Source organism: Fundulus heteroclitus, chromosome 20, assembly GCF_011125445.2.
Source record: "Fundulus heteroclitus isolate FHET01 chromosome 20, MU-UCD_Fhet_4.1, whole genome shotgun sequence".
In the NCBI taxonomy this organism is placed as follows: Eukaryota; Metazoa; Chordata; class Actinopteri; order Cyprinodontiformes; family Fundulidae; genus Fundulus; species Fundulus heteroclitus.
The window spans coordinates 4,652,646-4,670,158 of NC_046380.1; the positions used below are offsets into that span (position 1 = coordinate 4,652,646).

The 17,513-nt window shown below is 41.3% G+C and overlaps 2 protein-coding genes across 6 annotated transcripts in view; both read left to right on the forward strand.

Moving 5' to 3' along the window:
* arhgef3 (Rho guanine nucleotide exchange factor (GEF) 3) overlaps positions 1-2,527 on the forward strand; it is a 37,723-nt gene extending 35,196 nt beyond the window's left edge. For both annotated transcript variants that reach the window (XM_036151604.1, XM_036151603.1), the window contains one exon: positions 862-2,527. In XM_036151604.1, the coding sequence (XP_036007497.1) occupies positions 862-1,457 (596 nt within the window). In that variant the 3' untranslated portion in view covers positions 1,458-2,527. The remainder of the gene's footprint in view (positions 1-861) is intronic.
* Positions 2,528-5,835: 3,308 nt separating this feature from the next.
* LOC105938223 overlaps positions 5,836-17,513 on the forward strand; it is a 179,892-nt gene continuing 168,214 nt past the window's right edge. For 2 of the 4 annotated variants that reach the window (XM_036151582.1, XM_036151581.1), the window contains exons 1-7: positions 5,839-6,331; positions 12,850-12,995; positions 14,789-14,881; positions 15,045-15,117; positions 15,227-15,318; positions 16,223-16,354; positions 16,478-16,608. In XM_036151582.1, coding sequence (XP_036007475.1) covers positions 6,100-6,331; positions 12,850-12,995; positions 14,789-14,881; positions 15,045-15,117; positions 15,227-15,318; positions 16,223-16,354; positions 16,478-16,608 — 899 coding nt within the window. In that variant the 5' untranslated portion in view covers positions 5,839-6,099. Of the gene's footprint in view, positions 6,332-12,849; positions 12,996-14,788; positions 14,882-15,044; positions 15,118-15,226; positions 15,319-16,222; positions 16,355-16,477; positions 16,609-17,513 lie in introns of all 4 variants that reach the window. The other 2 variants (XM_036151584.1, XM_036151583.1) reach the window with 2 other exon arrangements.

Sequence of the window (17,513 nt, forward strand, 5' to 3'; positions counted from 1 at the left end):
ACAATGACCACAATACAATTGTTTTTATTGGGGGGGGGGTTGCACTTTTTGATAAGAATTACTACTATATTCTTACAGTTTCATGACTTTATTCTCATAATTTCCATAAAAAAGTAAACCCTACCCCCCACTAGGGCCATGCATAAAAATCGATACAAAGATCAATATCGATATTTTAAAAACAATTTAATATCGATATTCTGGCTTTCAATATCGATATACCTCCCAACCACTAGAGGGCGTGATTACAGCGCAACCATTACCGTTCACAGCGAGGAAGAGGCCGACAGGATTTTAGAAGCTCCTTCGTCCCTAAAATCAGACGTTTGGCACATTTTTGGTTTTTGTAAAACCTTAAATTTATTGAACCAAATGCACTTTATGTTCCTGTTAATATATCAGTGTTTAATAAATTTAACATAAATATAATATTTGGCTGGTTTTGTTGACTGAAATGACTTTGAGCATTAATTTGAAAGTAATAAATATCGATATTGGAGTCAAATCAAATCAAGCTAAGCTACGTATCGAGAATCGTATTAAATCGGCTCATCCTAGATAATACCCAGTCAAAAGGGGGTCGCCCATCTCTGGTGCTCTTATTTTTGTAGTCCCAGGCTGATAACTTTGGGAACCCCCTGGTCTAGAGCGTTGGGTGCCAGTTGTTGGCAAATACTTTTTACATAATTTATCTTTCCATATTTCAAATATCGACCTGTCCACGGTGTACCCCCCCCCCCCCCTCGCCCATTGACAGCTGAAGATAGGCTCCAGCAGGGATAGACGTGTTAGAAAACGGATGGATGGATGGATTTCAAATATCTTTCTTTGTTTCCTGATTTGAGTTTCTTCTCCTCGCAGCCAAAAACTTCTTTCGGGTGTCGTGCCGCACAGGAAGCCAGCTGCAGGTGCACTGCCTGCAGGCCAGCGACGCCTTCAACAAACAGCAGTGGATCAACTGCATCCGCCACGCCAAAGAGGCGGCGGCGGCTCTGACAGGAGAGGAGACGCCCCGGGGAGGACGGCGTGTGGATCCAGAGCCGGGAGGACCGACGGGGACGTCTCACGGGGCGACTCTGAGTCCTGAGAGCGAAGGTCCGGGTGTTGAGAACGAGAAGGAAGTCGGGGCAGAGATGGAAGAAGGTCTGGGGCTGCAGGAAGAGGCTGGAGATCTCGGTGCATTCAAGGAGAGCGTGATGATGGGCGAGGAAGCGGAGGTCCATGTAACTCTGGAGACAAGGCAGGGACCAGAATCACCCGAAGACTGGAAGACGGGCGAAGAGGGCGAGGCTCACAGCTCAGGCGGTGAGGATGTTCCTGCCTCCGGCCTTTTCCTTCATCCCCTGAACCCAGAGGAGGAGAAGATGGAGAGCGACGAGGAACAGCGAAGATCTGAGGAGGAAGAAGAGGTCAGCATGGACACAGGAGAGAGTGAGGAGATGACCCACAGATGCTGACAGACGATGAACAGAACCGAACCAGTTCAGCTGAGTGAAGGACACGGAGAATCAGTTCAACTTTGAGAGGACACGCCGGCCAAAAGTATCCAAGCAAATGTCGTCTAACACCGGATGAATCTTTGGGAGGAGACACGTCAGCATCAGTGCTGACTTTCAACAGCATCTCCACATTTTTGTCACCTTTCAACCACGAAGCGAAACGGATTTTATTGAAGTTTTGGCCGACGGAATAACACAAAACAGTGAATAAGTGTGAACAAAAGAAACAAACAAACACTGATTTTTTTCTTAAATAAAAATCTGACTTACACTCGTGTTTATCTCCTGAATTTACCGTTTCGCTGCAGTTACCGCAGAACGTCTTTGGTTAATGCTTCTGCCGGCTTTGCACACCTGGAGATGAAGAGTTCTGCCGTTCTTCGCTGTAAAATACCTCAAACGTTGTCAGACAGGAAGAGGTAAGGCGGAAGCAGCAGAGAGGGAGTCAATTAAAAGCTGTTTTATGAACACTTTGACTGGTTGTTGGCCTCCAGTTCCTGGGTAAAGTTGCTGTTTTTCTGGCTCTGTAAAGACTTTCATGGTGCCAGCGGTAACTGTAGGAACCTGTGATGATCCAGTTTTGCACCAGAACCGACAATCCTGTTGAGTCAAAAGCACTGTGACTGAATGTGTCGCAAATTAATAGCATTTCCAGAACCATACATCCATCAGTTTTTGGTTCTGTGTCTTCTAAACCTGAAACAGCTGCCAATTGTTTTGTGTGTAAGTACACAGAGAGGCCGGCTGTAGATGTACTGTACATAAAGACTGTATATTAGGAATATGTCCACATGAATGCTGGAAACACATATGTATGTTAACTCATGGTTCAGGAATATTAATTACAATTTTAAAATGTGTCCCAGTACTGAAGTGATTAAATACATTGTGATCTAAAGTTGCACATTCTAACAGCGCTAAAAAGAAATCCTTCCCTTTATTCTGCTGTGTACAAATGAACGAGGCATTCAGCAACATGTTCATCTTCATCTAACCAAAGAATCAATAAATTATATTTAAAAAAAGAAGCCTGTCTGTTAATAATTGTGTTCCTGTACAAGAAAAGGGGGGTTATTTTAGCCCAGGGGTGTCCAAACATTTTGCCACCATGGGTGTCATGATTTGTTTACTGAACCCGAGCTTAGTGATGTTACGTGAAAACTTTTAAAATGTCAAATGCCATATACTTTATGTTCTAAAACGATCAAATACTGAGAAAGTCATGTGCTGATATATTTTGCATTTTATCTATTTACATATAACATTTATAAATATATAAATATACAAAAACATATATTTACATATATGTATACATATATCTACATATACACATACTTGTATATTTAATATGAATAACATGTAAAATATTTCAGCATATAATTTCCTAGTAGTTGATAGTGTTAGTACATCCACTGACTGTAGAATTACCTGTGAAACGTTTTCAGACAGCCAGAAAACTGCTTGTTGTTGCAGCCAAATCCTATGAGATTCTGTGAGAGTAGGGAGTAGCAAGATGGCGGCCAGTGACTTCAGTTTTTCAGCAAAATCAGCACTCCTATTATTATCAGCACTGTATTATATAGCTCAGTGGGTTTGACAGCTTTAGAAACCCCACAGCAGTGTTTCCCGCAGCACTATGTTAGCGAGGTTTTTTGTTGTTGCTTTTTCGTGTGCATATAGTGAATGGCAGGGAAAAAACAGCCAAAACGTCACCGAGCCATAATAGACAAAAGATCAATGCATCACACGTGTTAAGATCCAGCTGGCTGTGATTGTACACCTGGCCAGTAGGTGGTGTCGTGCGCACATGAAGCTCCAAGAAATGAACCCTTTCTCAAACCAGTTGGCTCAAGTGGTTCAATGCCTCATGAGGCTTCATCTCACCATCACTAACCCGAACACAACCACAGCAGAGTAAGTTTAACAGTTTATTGAAGTTTGTGGATAGTGAAGGAAGGAACCAAGAGTCTGTACTGAGCTGAAGCAGGAGGATGGAGAAGGCAGGAACGGGCAAGCAGGACGGAGCCAGGGCACGGAGGCAGCAGGACCAGCAGCAGGACTAGGTCAATACTTGCAGGGCCGGAGCGAGATCAGAACCACGGCGGGCAGGCGGAGATGAAGGGACTGGATGAGAACTGGAATAAGGTAAGCAGCAGAAACTAAAGGAGGCAGAAGTGAACAGGAATTAGCAGACAACCGACAATGAAGGACTGAATACAGAGAGCTTAAATACTGAAGCTGACAGGTGTGCTGAATGCTGGCTGATTGATGACTGACAGGTGTGGATGATTACTGAGGTGGAGAGGAGACTGGGGTGTATGGAGGGTGAAACGTGCCAATAATATGTCCACGGTGCAGAAGACAAGGCTACATCATGACAAGGGGGGCCAATGTAGTCATGTAGAAAGTACTCATGGGCCACAAAACGTTTGTCAATCAAAATGGCAAAAACCTTTTTTTTATTCTTACCTGCTCAACAATAAACTAAACACACAAAATACTTGAATGAAACAAGCCAATTAGTCTGATTTCTGTGAAAAAATAATTATTTTAGATTTGAAACATAAGACTCTTGCTGGTTCGCTCAGCAAACAATATCCAAAATCATTTGGGTTGATCATCTTTTTCAAAAATAGCAGATTGACTTCATTTTGCTGACTTAAATAAATGGGGGCACCCAAATCTGCCTTTTGGTAAAAAGTTTGTGGTCTAATTTACTATTAAGTTAAATTAAAAGCAAAGACATGGCTCATAAAAGATCATAACATTGGTTGCACATTACATTTTCCCTTTTATGAAGATTTTAATTTGTCCCAACTTATTAAACGTGTATCGCCTCAACCATCTAAACCAAATTTAGGTCATTCTTGAACTATGACTGAGGGCCACCCAAAATCATTCAAAGGGCCACAAATGGCCCCCGGGCCACACTTTGGACACCCCTGTTTTAGCCCTTTGATTTGCATAAATCTGACCAGGATGCCACCTGGGTGCCTCCCTTTGGGGGGTTTTCAGGCACGTCCCATTGGAAGGACAACTCGGGGAAATTCCAGAATATATATCCTGTCTGGGTTGGGAACGCTTCGGGATCCCCCAGAGTGAGCTGGAGGATATCACTGCAGAGGGATGTCTGGGTTTCCTGCTGGACCTGTTGCCCCTGTGACCTGATCAGAGGTGGGTGGAGTAGCCAAAAATTGTTACTCAAGTTAGAGCAGCACTACTTCAACATGTTTTTACACGAGTAAAAGTAAAAAGTAGACGGCCAAGAAATTACTCAAGTGTAAAAAAAAAGTATTGAGTAAGAAGGCTACTCAAGTACTGAGAAACGAATCATAGCAGCTGATGTTTTAATATTTAAAAATTATGTAATCGGACAGACAAAAATATAAGGTTATGTGGAAATCCTGGTTTATAAAAGACAAATGAAAAATGTACAAAGATTAATAATTTCAAATAGTAAGCAATACTTACAGCAGTTAATGTATGTACAGTATGTTAGAACAGTGAAAAGTACTTTTATTGACAATATCTACTGTTTATTGTACGTTCATCTGACCTCCAAATGGCTCAATCAGATCAGCAGATAGAAAATAACATTAAAATAACAAAGATTGTGTACAAATAAGATGTCTCACTTTAACATAAACTCTAGGTTTTTGTCTCTCTGGTGCCTTTTTGGTTAAACAAACTATGTTCTTTATTCATGAAGTTACTCACAGCAGATAGAGTAGCCAGAGATTTGACTGAAGAGTAGTGATACTTGAGTAATAATACGACTCAAGTAAAAGTAAAAAGTACAGTGCAGTAAAACTACTCCTAAAAGTTAATTTTGTTCAAAAAGTGACTCGAGTAAATGTAACTGTGTAAATCTCACTCGTTACTACCAACTTCTGGACCTGATCTCAGATGAGCAGAATACAATGGATGGATGGATAAATGGATGGATGGATAGATTTACCTAAAAATCTGGGGAAAATTGTGACCATAAATCAGAACAACCCTAATTTACAAACATATTTTTTAAGATATTACCCTAAAAATGTTCAGTAAATGACCTGTAATGAATGATCTTCCTGTATGGCGCTCAGTTTAAATATCACTCAATTCTCTCATAATAGAAAACAATAGAAAGGTATTAAAAAAAAGTGGATCTTGATGCTCTCCACATTAGAACCAGCGACATCCTGATTTGAACAAAAACACATTGGTTCTGATGCTTTTTCTAACGAAAAACAATAGACAAATGCTTAGAACCCGTGTTTGAAAATAAACATCTTTAATCTCTGGCGTAAACAGAGTTTACTGAGCTCAGATCTGTTGATTTTGGAGTTGTTTCTTCCCGAGGAAAGCCTCCAGAGTTAAACTGAAGTACCGTCGTTTCTCCGGCAGGTGGCAGCAAAGCAGCATCTAATGAGCCAGGCGCAGTGACCGCAGAAGAAGAGCCGTTCTCTCAGCCGTCCCGGAAGCATGGCGCGGGCTGTGAGCTGGGTCGCCTTGCTCCGCTGCGGGCTCCGGAGGTAACAGCGGCGATCGAGCGAACAAGCGGTCCTTGTTCATTTAGCGTTCACCTCAGCACAGACGGCTTTAACCGGACACCAACATGTCCGGCCAGAAGGGCGCCGCGGACCTCCAAGCTAACCTTAGCTTGCGAGACAGCGGACTGCTCGGCGCGTCCCCTGCCCGAGGAATCTACCCTGCCCCGGGCAGGCTGGGCTCTGCGGCCGCGGGGAGAATCACGGACCGCAGGAAATCGGCGCCGGTGGTCCACCAGCGGCATATGCCGATGGAGCCCAAGAAGTTCCACATACCGAGGAAAAATAAGGAGAAAACAGGTACGACGTCGCCTCATCACTCGGCAAATCGTAGCGGTTCTATTTTTGCGAACCGTTAAAAGTCTCAGACGCCGTTCTGCACCAATCACCGGACAACTCCATCTATCCCGCCGGCTTTGTTTGCTGCCAGGAACCGCGTTGTAGATGTTTATCACCATGTGAGTCGTTCATGTTTGAAATGGTGAAGGTTGTGTTATTTTTTTGTTTATTTAGCTTTAAGACTCGGCGCTGTTAAACTAGCGGCTAATGCTAATGGCTAGCATTTGGTCGCTCAGTTACGACGAGCTTGGAAACATGTTGCCCTTTTTGGTGATATTTACTCATTTATAAGCTGTACTTTTTGCTCTGTGTGAAGTTAATAAAATCTAATTTCGTTTATTTATTTTTTTGGGAGTAAAAGTGAGTTTTGGGCTGTGTGTGACATGCTCGTTGCTACGGGAGGTAACCGCCTCCGTGTTTACATTTGAGCTGTTTAACGGCATGAGCGAAAGCTTCTGTCCGGCAGTGGTCAAAATGCCACCAAAATAACCCAACAATAAAATAAACCAGTTTTTGTTCTCTTTTTATTAAACTGTACTATAGCTGCAGGGCTAAATGACAGAGAATAGGAAATCAAAATAAATTTAGTCGTATAATTCAAATGGGAGCGCGAGGAAAAACCTCTGTTATCTGTAATTGTTTCACTTGATATGCTTTTTTTTCATGTACCTGTCATTTAATCTAAAGTATCTCTGTTTAATGTGTACATTTATTGCCTCTTGGCCAGGACCCCCCTTGAAAAAGAGTTTTTTTAATCTCATTATTCCCCTGGTTAAATAAAGGTTAGATAAATAAAAATAAAGTATTTTTTGGTGATGTAATTTAAATTGACTGTAAATTGTTTAAAAAAAACTATTATATACAATCTAATAGGGGTGGACAATATAGGGAAAAAAGCATATCGATAAAATAGAAATCATATTGATCGATAATTATCAACTAACTCAAAACATATATTTTAAGTGCAGCCCTGACCATTTTATGCTGTTGCTTGGCAACCTATTTATTCAACTGACTTTTTACCAAAACTGCAAGTTTTAAAAAAAAATTAAAATGAGCTCTGTGAAGGGGGCGGAGCTTGGTTCTTGGGTCTGCGTTGTGATTGGCTGGGAGGATGTAATGACTGTAATATTAACCTACATGGCTAGTATGCAAAAGGAAGGAAAACTTTTACTCTTTTTAGAAATTAGTCTTTCTAACCTGAATCAGCAGAACTTTTGGACGAAGTATTCCACACTTTAGCTTTATTTCTCATCAATCATGTGAAGCCAGGGGTCCGTTCTTCGTACGTCGCTAACTCAGTTAGCTGGATTTGATTGTTGACGATTTGGCATGATCTTGGATCGTTTGGTTCTTCGAAACTCATCCTGGACTTGCTGTCATAGCAACATGTGCACAAACTTAAGCCTGCTCGAGAGCAGTAAGACTAAACAAATAATGCTTAGTTCCTATCGTTTTATTTAAACAATTCTTTATAAAGAAAAGACAGCAAGTCATCTTTTGCCTGCAATAAGAGATAGTTATATAAAGTCAGCAATACTACTGTCAAACGGTGTATTAGAACTTACTCTGAAAGTCCTTTTGAATCAACTCGATCTCTAGTGCAATGTTTCTCTTTTTTAAGTTGTGGAGTTCAATTTCTCCTCTTAATTTGTGTTTTTTCAGGGCAAAATAAAAAAAATTTTGTTGAAGAAGCCGTTTATATAGGGAACGGATGGCACCCTGTGTCATTTTGTGAAAGAAAAAGAAGGGTCAAACATGCCTCATGCAACAAAAGTAAAAAGAACCTGGGGGGGGGGGGGTTAAGCCTTTTTTCTTATGTGGCTGTTATAAATAGACAAACACATCATTTAACAGTGGCTTTAAAAAAAGAGGAAGAAGTTGCTATTTAAAGTACAGTATAATAATTAAAGGCTACCATTTTGTAGAATATTCTTGTACTTCACTTTTTTCCCCATGTTCTAGTGGGTCCCGTGGAGGCTCTGACATAAAAGAACAAAGTAAATATGAAATTATTAAAATGCAAAAATACATACTATAGAAAGTGATAGAAACATCTACCATGGACAGTATTTACGCATTAATTTGTCTGCTACTTATTGCCAGCCCTCTCTCCTGGTGTTCCCTGTCGTTTTAATTAATGACTCAAATTCGGCATAACCTTCCATTAAAAGCTCGTGTTCTGCTTGAGAGAAAAACTGTGGGCGTTCTTTGGCCATGCTGAACAGCCAATAGCAGCGCTGCTCATCATTGTTTCTACTATCGATACATTTCCCATTTTAAAGCAACGCATGAACGCGCAGTTATCTCCGATAACTCAATCCAGCCATACTAATCATAAACAACAGGTGCCCCTGATCTCTAGTAATAATATAGTAATATCATCTTTATTGTCATTGAAACATACATTACAATGAAATTTGTTCTCTGCTTTTTAACCCGTCACCCTTGGGGAGCAGTGGGCTGCCATGTGTGGCGCCTGGGGAGCAATCTTTGGTTAAGGGTCTTGCTCAGGGACCCAGAGTGCAGGCGCTGGGGATCGAACCGGGTACTTGCATCCTTCTCTGACTGCAAGCGTGCTGCTCTAACCACTCGGCCAACACTCCCCGTGCGTTGGTACCCGGCACTGAACTTACAATTTTCATGAAAAAATACATGATAAAAAAAAACAGTTGTACCCAATGCCCCCTCAATCACCAGTGTAAATTGTAGCATCAGTTTAGCATTTCATCCCGTTATGCACAGCCAGCATGTCAGCCGCTCTTCCTGACCTTCTATCGCGCTTTTATTTTTTATCTGCCAGTATCTTTTTTCCTCTAGTAATTGTGTTGTTTTTCAATAAATAAATAAACGTACACCTTATTCCTAATATAATTAAAAAATAAAAAGGAATTGTAAAAAGATAATGTTGCACATTAGATCATTATTAACATTAAAATCAAACAATAAACCAAAAGGTATCAGTAGGTGTTTACTTAAGTCTTTTTGATTGTTTTCTACAGGCAGCTTTACGTTACAGGCAGCAGTAGAAGAAAATCCTGAAATTGTGGCTTTTAGTTTAGAGTTTAAGAGCCCCCCCCCCCCCACCACCACCCCACCCCCCCATGAAACATTTCTGGAGGCGCCACTAAGTTGCTGTCAGTATTGCTCCAAACCTGTGTCCAGTCTGATTTCATTTCAGAGTCATAGTACAACACACCTAGATGGTTCTCATCAAAGGTCAAAAAGATCTGATGGGGAATTTCAAAGTTAAAGCTTCTCAAAATCTCTTTATATTAGCTTGTGTGATTCGGTTTCATTCTGAAATCCAGACAAAATTTTCAGGTTTTGATGACCTTTTGGTGAGAAGCATTCTAGGGGTGTTCTACTGTCACTTTGAAGTGAAATCAGTAATTGGAAGCAGATAGTTGTGTTGCAATAATTACAGCAACCTAGATAAAATAACCAAATTTAGGGATTTTGAGAGGCTTTAATTTTGAAGGTTGAAGTGAGTCAATGTCCAAGTCAAAAACAGGAGCGTCAGGTTCCAATGCCATCCTGAAACGTATCCTCTGCAGCAGACCAACAGATGCGCTGCTCCCAGGGATAATAAAAAATATACAGTGACAGCTCACCATGACGTCACTTTTGGTGAATTTACTTGATAGAGTCGGCTTTTGGGACATGGATAAGACAAACAAACGTCTAATAAGGATTTACAGACGTAGGAAACAACGACAGACAATGAGGTTCATCACACTACTAAGCAGAATCATCACTGGAAATCATGTGGCACAGTAGGGAAGCTAGTATTTTTATGAATGTCTGAAATGTCAGCTGGCTGTAAGGAGATGACGCGGTCTGCTCATGCGCTGTTTGTTATCTGAGAACCAGGCTACTGGAAAACCGAGCCGAACCCACACATGGAACTGGTCTAGATTTACTGCGGTCCGGTTGTGTCTGGCTTGGTGCAGTTCAGTTTGTGTTCCATTTACACTCGAAAGTTATCTCAGTTACTGAGCTCGGACCGTTAAAAAAGGTTAGTGTAAACGGGGTATGTGGTGAAGGCTGGGACGTTCGCAGCTAGCGCCCGACACCGGAGAGTTAGCTTAAAACTCCCCGATCTGTGGACGGTTAAACTAGGCTGCTATAAGACATATGCCTCGAAGCGAGAAGAGGTTTTGGAATGACGCCGCGTCGTAGTGCAATCTATTTATAGGATTGGTGCCGCAGCCGTCGCGATCCACAGCCAATCAGCATTGGTGTAATGTGATAAATCCTTCTGAGGAATACGGCAAGGGGCGTATCCCACAGTGAGACATCGAAACGAATGCTATGAATGAGAACTTACAATGTTCTCTCATACATGAGAAAAACAGCTCTGACTAGTACTGGATTACAATAAAAAGAAAAAGGAATAGGCGCCCCCTTGTGGTGCTACCTACTTAACTCTAGGAACGAAGCAGTAAAATGACTGTTACAGAATGCTGTGCTGTTCTGATGCTTACCTGTCTTTGAGCAGGTGCCGCTCCAGATACTGGCAGTTTTTCTGTAAAGCAGGTTGTTTCTCCACACAGCTGCAGCCCACTGGCAATGGGGTTTGAAAGGGCACCAATGCAATGCATTTTTTTGCAATGCATTGTGGGATGCGGTCGACATTTTCCAGGGCAACGGCTTTTGTTTACATTGTTAATTTGGATGCCTGGAGATGCAAAGTGCTTGAAAAACAGACCATACTAAAGACTCAGACTTACTTTAATGATCCCAGGGGGAAATTACTTTTGTTACATGCTCCAGAATATATATATATATATATATATATATATATATATATATATATATATATATATATGGTTTATATATATATATATAGGGCGTGAGTTTGGCGTGGCGGCCGCCTCGCCAAACTCACGCCCCCGCCACGCCAACGTTCCCAAAAAAAAAAAAAAAAAAAGTGTGACGTTAACACGCGCGTGCGTGAATGGCAGGGAAAAAACACATGGATACCCCCCGCTCCGCGAGTCGGTCCGCGGAAAGAAAACGTGTCGTATCCCCCCCCCTCCCCCCCCCCCCCGCTCTGCGAGTCGTGCCGCGTAAAACTTGTCGTAAAGCGGAGCTATACTTCCCAGTGCTTTCTATCAGCCATGCTTTGTTGACTGAACCAGCGGCTACTGACCGACATTGCGCTCTTGTGTGTGCAATGCTGTGTGCATGTTCAGCTTGGAAAATCCCTCACTCTTTCACTCCCTCAGTGTCACAGTGATGCGTTTAGGTCCTGAAACATGGCACTTTTTTGATTTTTAGGCGAATCGGTACCCGGTAGTTCCGACGGGATTCGGTCGGTACCTATAAAAGTACAGAGTTCGGTACCCATCCCTATGTGTGTGTGCGCAGAGCAGGCTGCTTTCTTCCTTCTGTGGCAGAGAGAAGGGACCTGCTCAGCCCATGTACCCTGTAAACTATAAAAATAATTTTGCTGCGATCAAAAGTCTGCGGTATTGTACTTGAAAATCGTCATTGTTCTCGCCACGCTGACAAAAAGTTATACTCATAAAGCTCTAGAGTTTGCTGAATGAAGGTAAAATTCAGAGCACAGATCAGTCTTCTGTCACACAACACCACTGAGGTCCCCACGCTGCACAGGCAGAAAGAAGCTGTGCTTTATTTTTATTTAATTATACCAACAGGAGTAGAATAGAGTGGAGCCCGGCGGTTTAAAGGGGGCTAAGGAGATGTAACGCCCTCAGTTGCTCGTTGTCCTCCTGTTTCCCAGAAGTCCAGATGAGTGGCGGCCTGAGTGGCAGGATATGGATACAACTTCTCTGCATTTGTCTGTTTTACCACCGCCTTCTTGTTGCCACCTGCTGGACCGGAGTGGTACTGCGGTTTTCGCTCTGTGTTCCTATAAGTCATTGGGGCTGTTTTACATAAATGGCCCGTAGCAAATGGAAACGCGACTAACCTAAATGGCCCAGACTTTGGTTTAACCCGGGAAACTAAAGTCTGGGCCTTTAAATCCTGGGTCTCCTAATGAAAAACAGGCTAATTTCAACAACAAAGAGCAACGATGATAGGCATCCTGGTAGCTCTTCTGTACGGTCCGTTTACAGTTTGAAGAAAGATCAGGTTTTTGAGTTTCGCTTGTAGCACCAGTCAAGCTGAAATGGGAGATTGTCACCAGACAATTTCTTGGTGTTTTTTTGTTTTTTTTAACAAAACAGCCGCCCTCATTAGATGAATGCTGATGATTGGGAGGGTGCCTCGGCCTCCATCTTACTTAGCAGGTTAGGATAGATATTTGGACCCAGGCAGCTTTTAGGATCAAGCTCTGCGACCGGCTAACCCGCTGGTTTCCTTTTTACTTGTTTTAATTCACCAGAACAGATTTTCTTTGTCCTGTTTGATATCAGTGTAATTTCTGTTATTATTCTTAGTCACAACCTTCTGAAAACCTCGAGTCCTCATCGTGACAAGTTTGTATCTTGTTCCTTCCTTTTCAGCTCTCTTCCAGTCGGTCTCCAGCGAGTCCAGGGAATATGAGGACATGAAGACCATTCTGACGTCCGGCTTCATTGACACTAACTCTGCAGGCTGCTTCACTTACAGCAATCCTCGTCTGGTTCACAGCGAGCTGCAGGAGAAGGAAGTACGAATTAATTTTTTTTTATTTCACTAGAAGCATTCAGATAAAATCTCTTTTACATGTCATCAGGGTTAAAGAAGGGATTTTGGCTTGTTAATTGTGAAATGGTCTTGATGAAATTGTGATGTCAGCAACGTATTTCATATCCTCCTTCAGTCAAACTTGATTGGGACACAAGTTTGTTTCACAGCGCGGTTCCATTTTAAACCTTCAGACGGGGTCCTGTGTTCCTCTGCTGGACATTAGGGCAGGACAGTTAATCATATTTTGAATATTATAGCAATTTGAAAAAACGCAATTTCTAAATCAGAGGTCTGCAATTTTTGGCTATGTAACAATTAATGGATCAGACGTCCTTTAGGCGTTGGTAAAGTGTTTAAAGTGGGTTTGCTCCACATGGAAGGGAACAGAGCTGCAGCAGTGAGATAAATTAATTTTATTACTTGGTTTAGAGTTTATATAATCATACTTTTTGACCAGAAACTTTCAAGAATCTCCCCACAACATTAAGTAGCGGTCAAAGTGTTTAATACATAGACTTGTCTGTTGGCTGCTCCTTATGTTAAACAAGGATTGATGTACAACCCAACAAGGTATTCTGTGGAATAATAATATTCAGATTATTAAAAACAGTTTAATTTCTTGTTTAATAAAATTGCAGTTATTGTTCAAATATAACAGAATTTAGATTTTTTTTCTTTCTTTTTTTCCTTTTTTTTATTTACAAACTCGTACAGACCTACTGGACATCAGGCTAGTGATGTCCCGCAGACGCGTATGCTTTCAAAAATCAAGCTGGCATTGATGAACGATACGATTCTCGATAAATAGCTCAGCTTGATATGATTTGACTCCAATATCGATATTTATTACTTTCACATTAATGCTCAAATGTGGAATCCTGTCGGCAATTCCAGAAATTTGTCTCACTTGCTCATCCTCTTTGTGAAAAGTAATGGTGCGCTATAATAACGCCCCCTAGGGGTTGGGAGGTATATTGATATTAAAAGCCAGAATATCGGTATTAAATCGTTTTAAAAAATATTATTAATCTTTGTATCGATTTTTATGCACAGCCCTAAATGTGATGATATAGATTGTGAATCATTTATCACATCTGGTGCCTTGTTGCCTCGTCGCTTTTGCTGTTTTTTTGTTTTGTTTTGTTGTTTTTAGTATAGATGTTAGAAACTACTCGTCCAGTGATCCGTAGCAGGAAGTGTTTTTTTTTTTTTTTTTTGTACCATAATGTCCACCGTCTGAGACTCGTCCAGTACAGCATGCATGCCGTCCAAACTGCAGCATTTAACCCCGGCTGTTGGTGGATGTTCAGGATGTGTAAAAAGTTCACATGTTTAGCTCAATAATGAGTTAAAATTCTGAATATTTGTGCTCCTTTGTACTGGTAAGGTGCTACGGTACACTTGCACTCACCATAGCTTCTCTGAGACGTTGCTGTATAATCGTGCATATTGCATATTTGTTCTTATATCGTTGTTTTAACTTGGCTGCTGTCTTTCCTGAGTTTAACTTGAATGTTTATTTTTTTTACTTGAATATGCCATATTATCCGTAAATGTCCGATACTTCTTATTCCTGGTATTTATTTTTGGCTCTTGTGATAAAAGGTTGATTCTCTGTTGCTTTAGCACTAACCTTAGATGAGATTTGCTTGTTTTTGCATTACAGATGTACCTCCGTGTGCTTTCTCCACCGTCACGCCCACATTTCCCCATTGTGGAGCAATAAAGAAATCTGTTATCTCAATTTTCTTGGTTGACCTGCTTGTGTTTCAGTTTGTGGAAAAAAGGAGAGAGATGAAGGCAGATGGAAGGACGGATAAGGAGCTGGAGGAGAGCTACTGTTTCCTGCTGACCAAGTCGGTGGAGGTAGGAAAAAGCAGCCGGTGTGTTTTCACACCGGGACGCTGTAGGTGCAGCTTGTCTCCTTAATTAGTTTTTTTGTTTTTTTTTGTTACCAGGAAATGATGGATGTAAAGGAAGGTTTTGCTGTGATTTAAATGTTTCTTCAGATATACTTTTATTTTTCTAGCTGCCTGTTCTCTGTGAGAAGGGACTGACTGTTGGTCAGAGTAAATCCACGCTGCTGGGGAACCCGAATAAAGGTACGCCCCCCCCCCCCCCCCCCCCCCCCAGTTTTAGGTTGTGTAATAGCTGCGGGTGATCTCTGTGAGCTCCTCATTCAGACTGAGCTTCTTGTTGTTGTTGTTGTAGGCGTGTACCTGTCCAGGTACTCGGATCTGCTGCAGACAAACCCCCTCGCGCCTGGGACCACTGGGGAGCTCCTCATCTTCAAGGTGATCAAGGTAACGAGCTTCCAGGTGAACCTCGCCACCATCGGCGCCTCGGCCTGCTGCGCCTTCTTAAAGAGAGAGCCACGAGTCAAATTTATGCAGATGTGTAGTTCTGTCGCAGCCCGAGTCACAGCAAGTGGGAAATTATCTCACTTTCTGCTGGGCGTGTCTGCACAGATGACTCCTTCGCTCATCTTTTTATTTCTTTTTTCCAGATTTTGTTTACTATCTGTGTTTTATTGCCGTTCGTACCCAGTTTCTTGGTTTATCATCTATTGTTTGTTTTATCTAGGGCTGGGCGATATGGATTAAAAAATAAATCTCCGATTTTATCATACCAAATCCGATTAATCGATTTTTTTCCCCTCCTTTTTGTTTCATAAAAAGAAATTAAATAAATTATTTTAAAACATTGCATTTATGTCAAGCATTTTGTCAGGGAGTTGACCTGAATTCAAAGAGCAACTAAAAACAAGGTTGCAAAACAAGATGGCAGCCGTGATATTATAAACAATGAAAATATAATAAAACATTTGCTGCTAGTGGTATTACACAGTGAGCTAAGAACAAGCATCACTGCACTTGTGAACTTCAAACTAAGTTTAAAAAAAAAGTAAATAAGTGAATTAAGTACCTCGTATTATGGTAAAAAAAAAAAAGTTTCTACTTAACAATATTTTGACAATATATTTGCCTAAACATATATTCAGCATCACATGCTGTTCTCTTCATGGAAACCCAATGAGTGTATTGGCAAAATAAAATCCAGATTTTCCAAAAATGAAATCTTAAAGAATTGTAAATTCGAATTAATCGATTAAATCGATTTATCGCCCAGCCCTAGTTTTATCGTCTGTGATGTTCAGCTGTGTTAAAGCGCTCTAATAAATAAGCTGACGGTCATTTTGGGTCTCAGGGGAAAGTGAAGAGCATGTACGAAAACATGAAGATCGTCCAGGACCCGACGCCGCGCTTCGACAGCCACATCGCCAAGAACGCCAGCAAGGTCACCTCGCTAAGCTGCTACCGCGCCTTCGAGCTCACACAGGTGACCGCCACACTGCCTGTGACAGATTACCTGTTGAGATTTAGCATTTAAAGAGGTGTAGAGGGGAGCTAAGTGACAGGTTTCACCGTTCCACCTGTGTGTTTTCGCTTGTTCGGACCGCAGCAATACTTCTACGAGTATTTGTTTGACGAGCTGCGGGAGCGGCCTCGGCAGGTGTGTCCGTACGCCGTCGTCTCCTTCCACGTCAAAGGGAAAGACGCGCCTCTCTCCATCAAACCTCCGGCACCCATCAGGTACCGACACGATTCCCCTTTAAAACCTGCAGTGATCATATTTCTGATTTCTGACTGAATATATATTAAAGTTGTGTTCACCGACTGGGAAAAGATTAGATTTTTGAGTTCTGCTTTAATCAGGCTGGTGAAGCAGAGATCTGTTCGTTAGTGGATTGTTTTTTTTTTTTTTTCCTGCTTTTGTAGTTAAAATCTTATTATTTTTTCCCCCTCACACATCCAAGCAATAAAACTCTGAACTGTTCAAGTTGAGCTTTACAGAAATGGATTTAAAGAAATGGATTTAAAGTCTGAAGCAGGTTGTGGAAGCAGAATGTTTTATTTGGATTTGTATTCAGTTTAATTATGTTATAGTTCTTCTGTAAGGCAGGGGTGTCCAACCTATGGCTCGGGGGCCCTTTGCAGGCCCTGGAATGATTTTGTATGGCCCTCAGCCACAATTTCAGAACGACATGAATTTGGTTTGCCAGATCTGGTGGCTTGCATCAGATACACTTTGTAAAAATTAACATCTTCTTGAAATGGTAAATGCATTGATCTTTAAGCGACTATGTTGTTTGCTTTTAGGTTAAATATGGTAATAAATGGAGCTGCAAACATCAAGTGGTTGTAGCTAAAAACACACACACACAAAATGTAGACACAGATAATAAACCCAGCAAACTTTTTTTCCTCTTTTTAATCAGGCAACTCTGCAAGACCCTATTTATGTTTCAGATCTGCAATAATTATCAAACAAAATCTGATTATTTTGATTTTTTTTTCCCTAAAAATAATGCGTTTTTAATTTATTGAGCAGGCTGAAAAGAATATTAAATGGCAATAATTAAAAAAGCCAATGTCAAAGTTAAGATGTATTAAAAACATCAACAAGTAGGTGTTGTAGCGGTATAAAAAAGTGATTT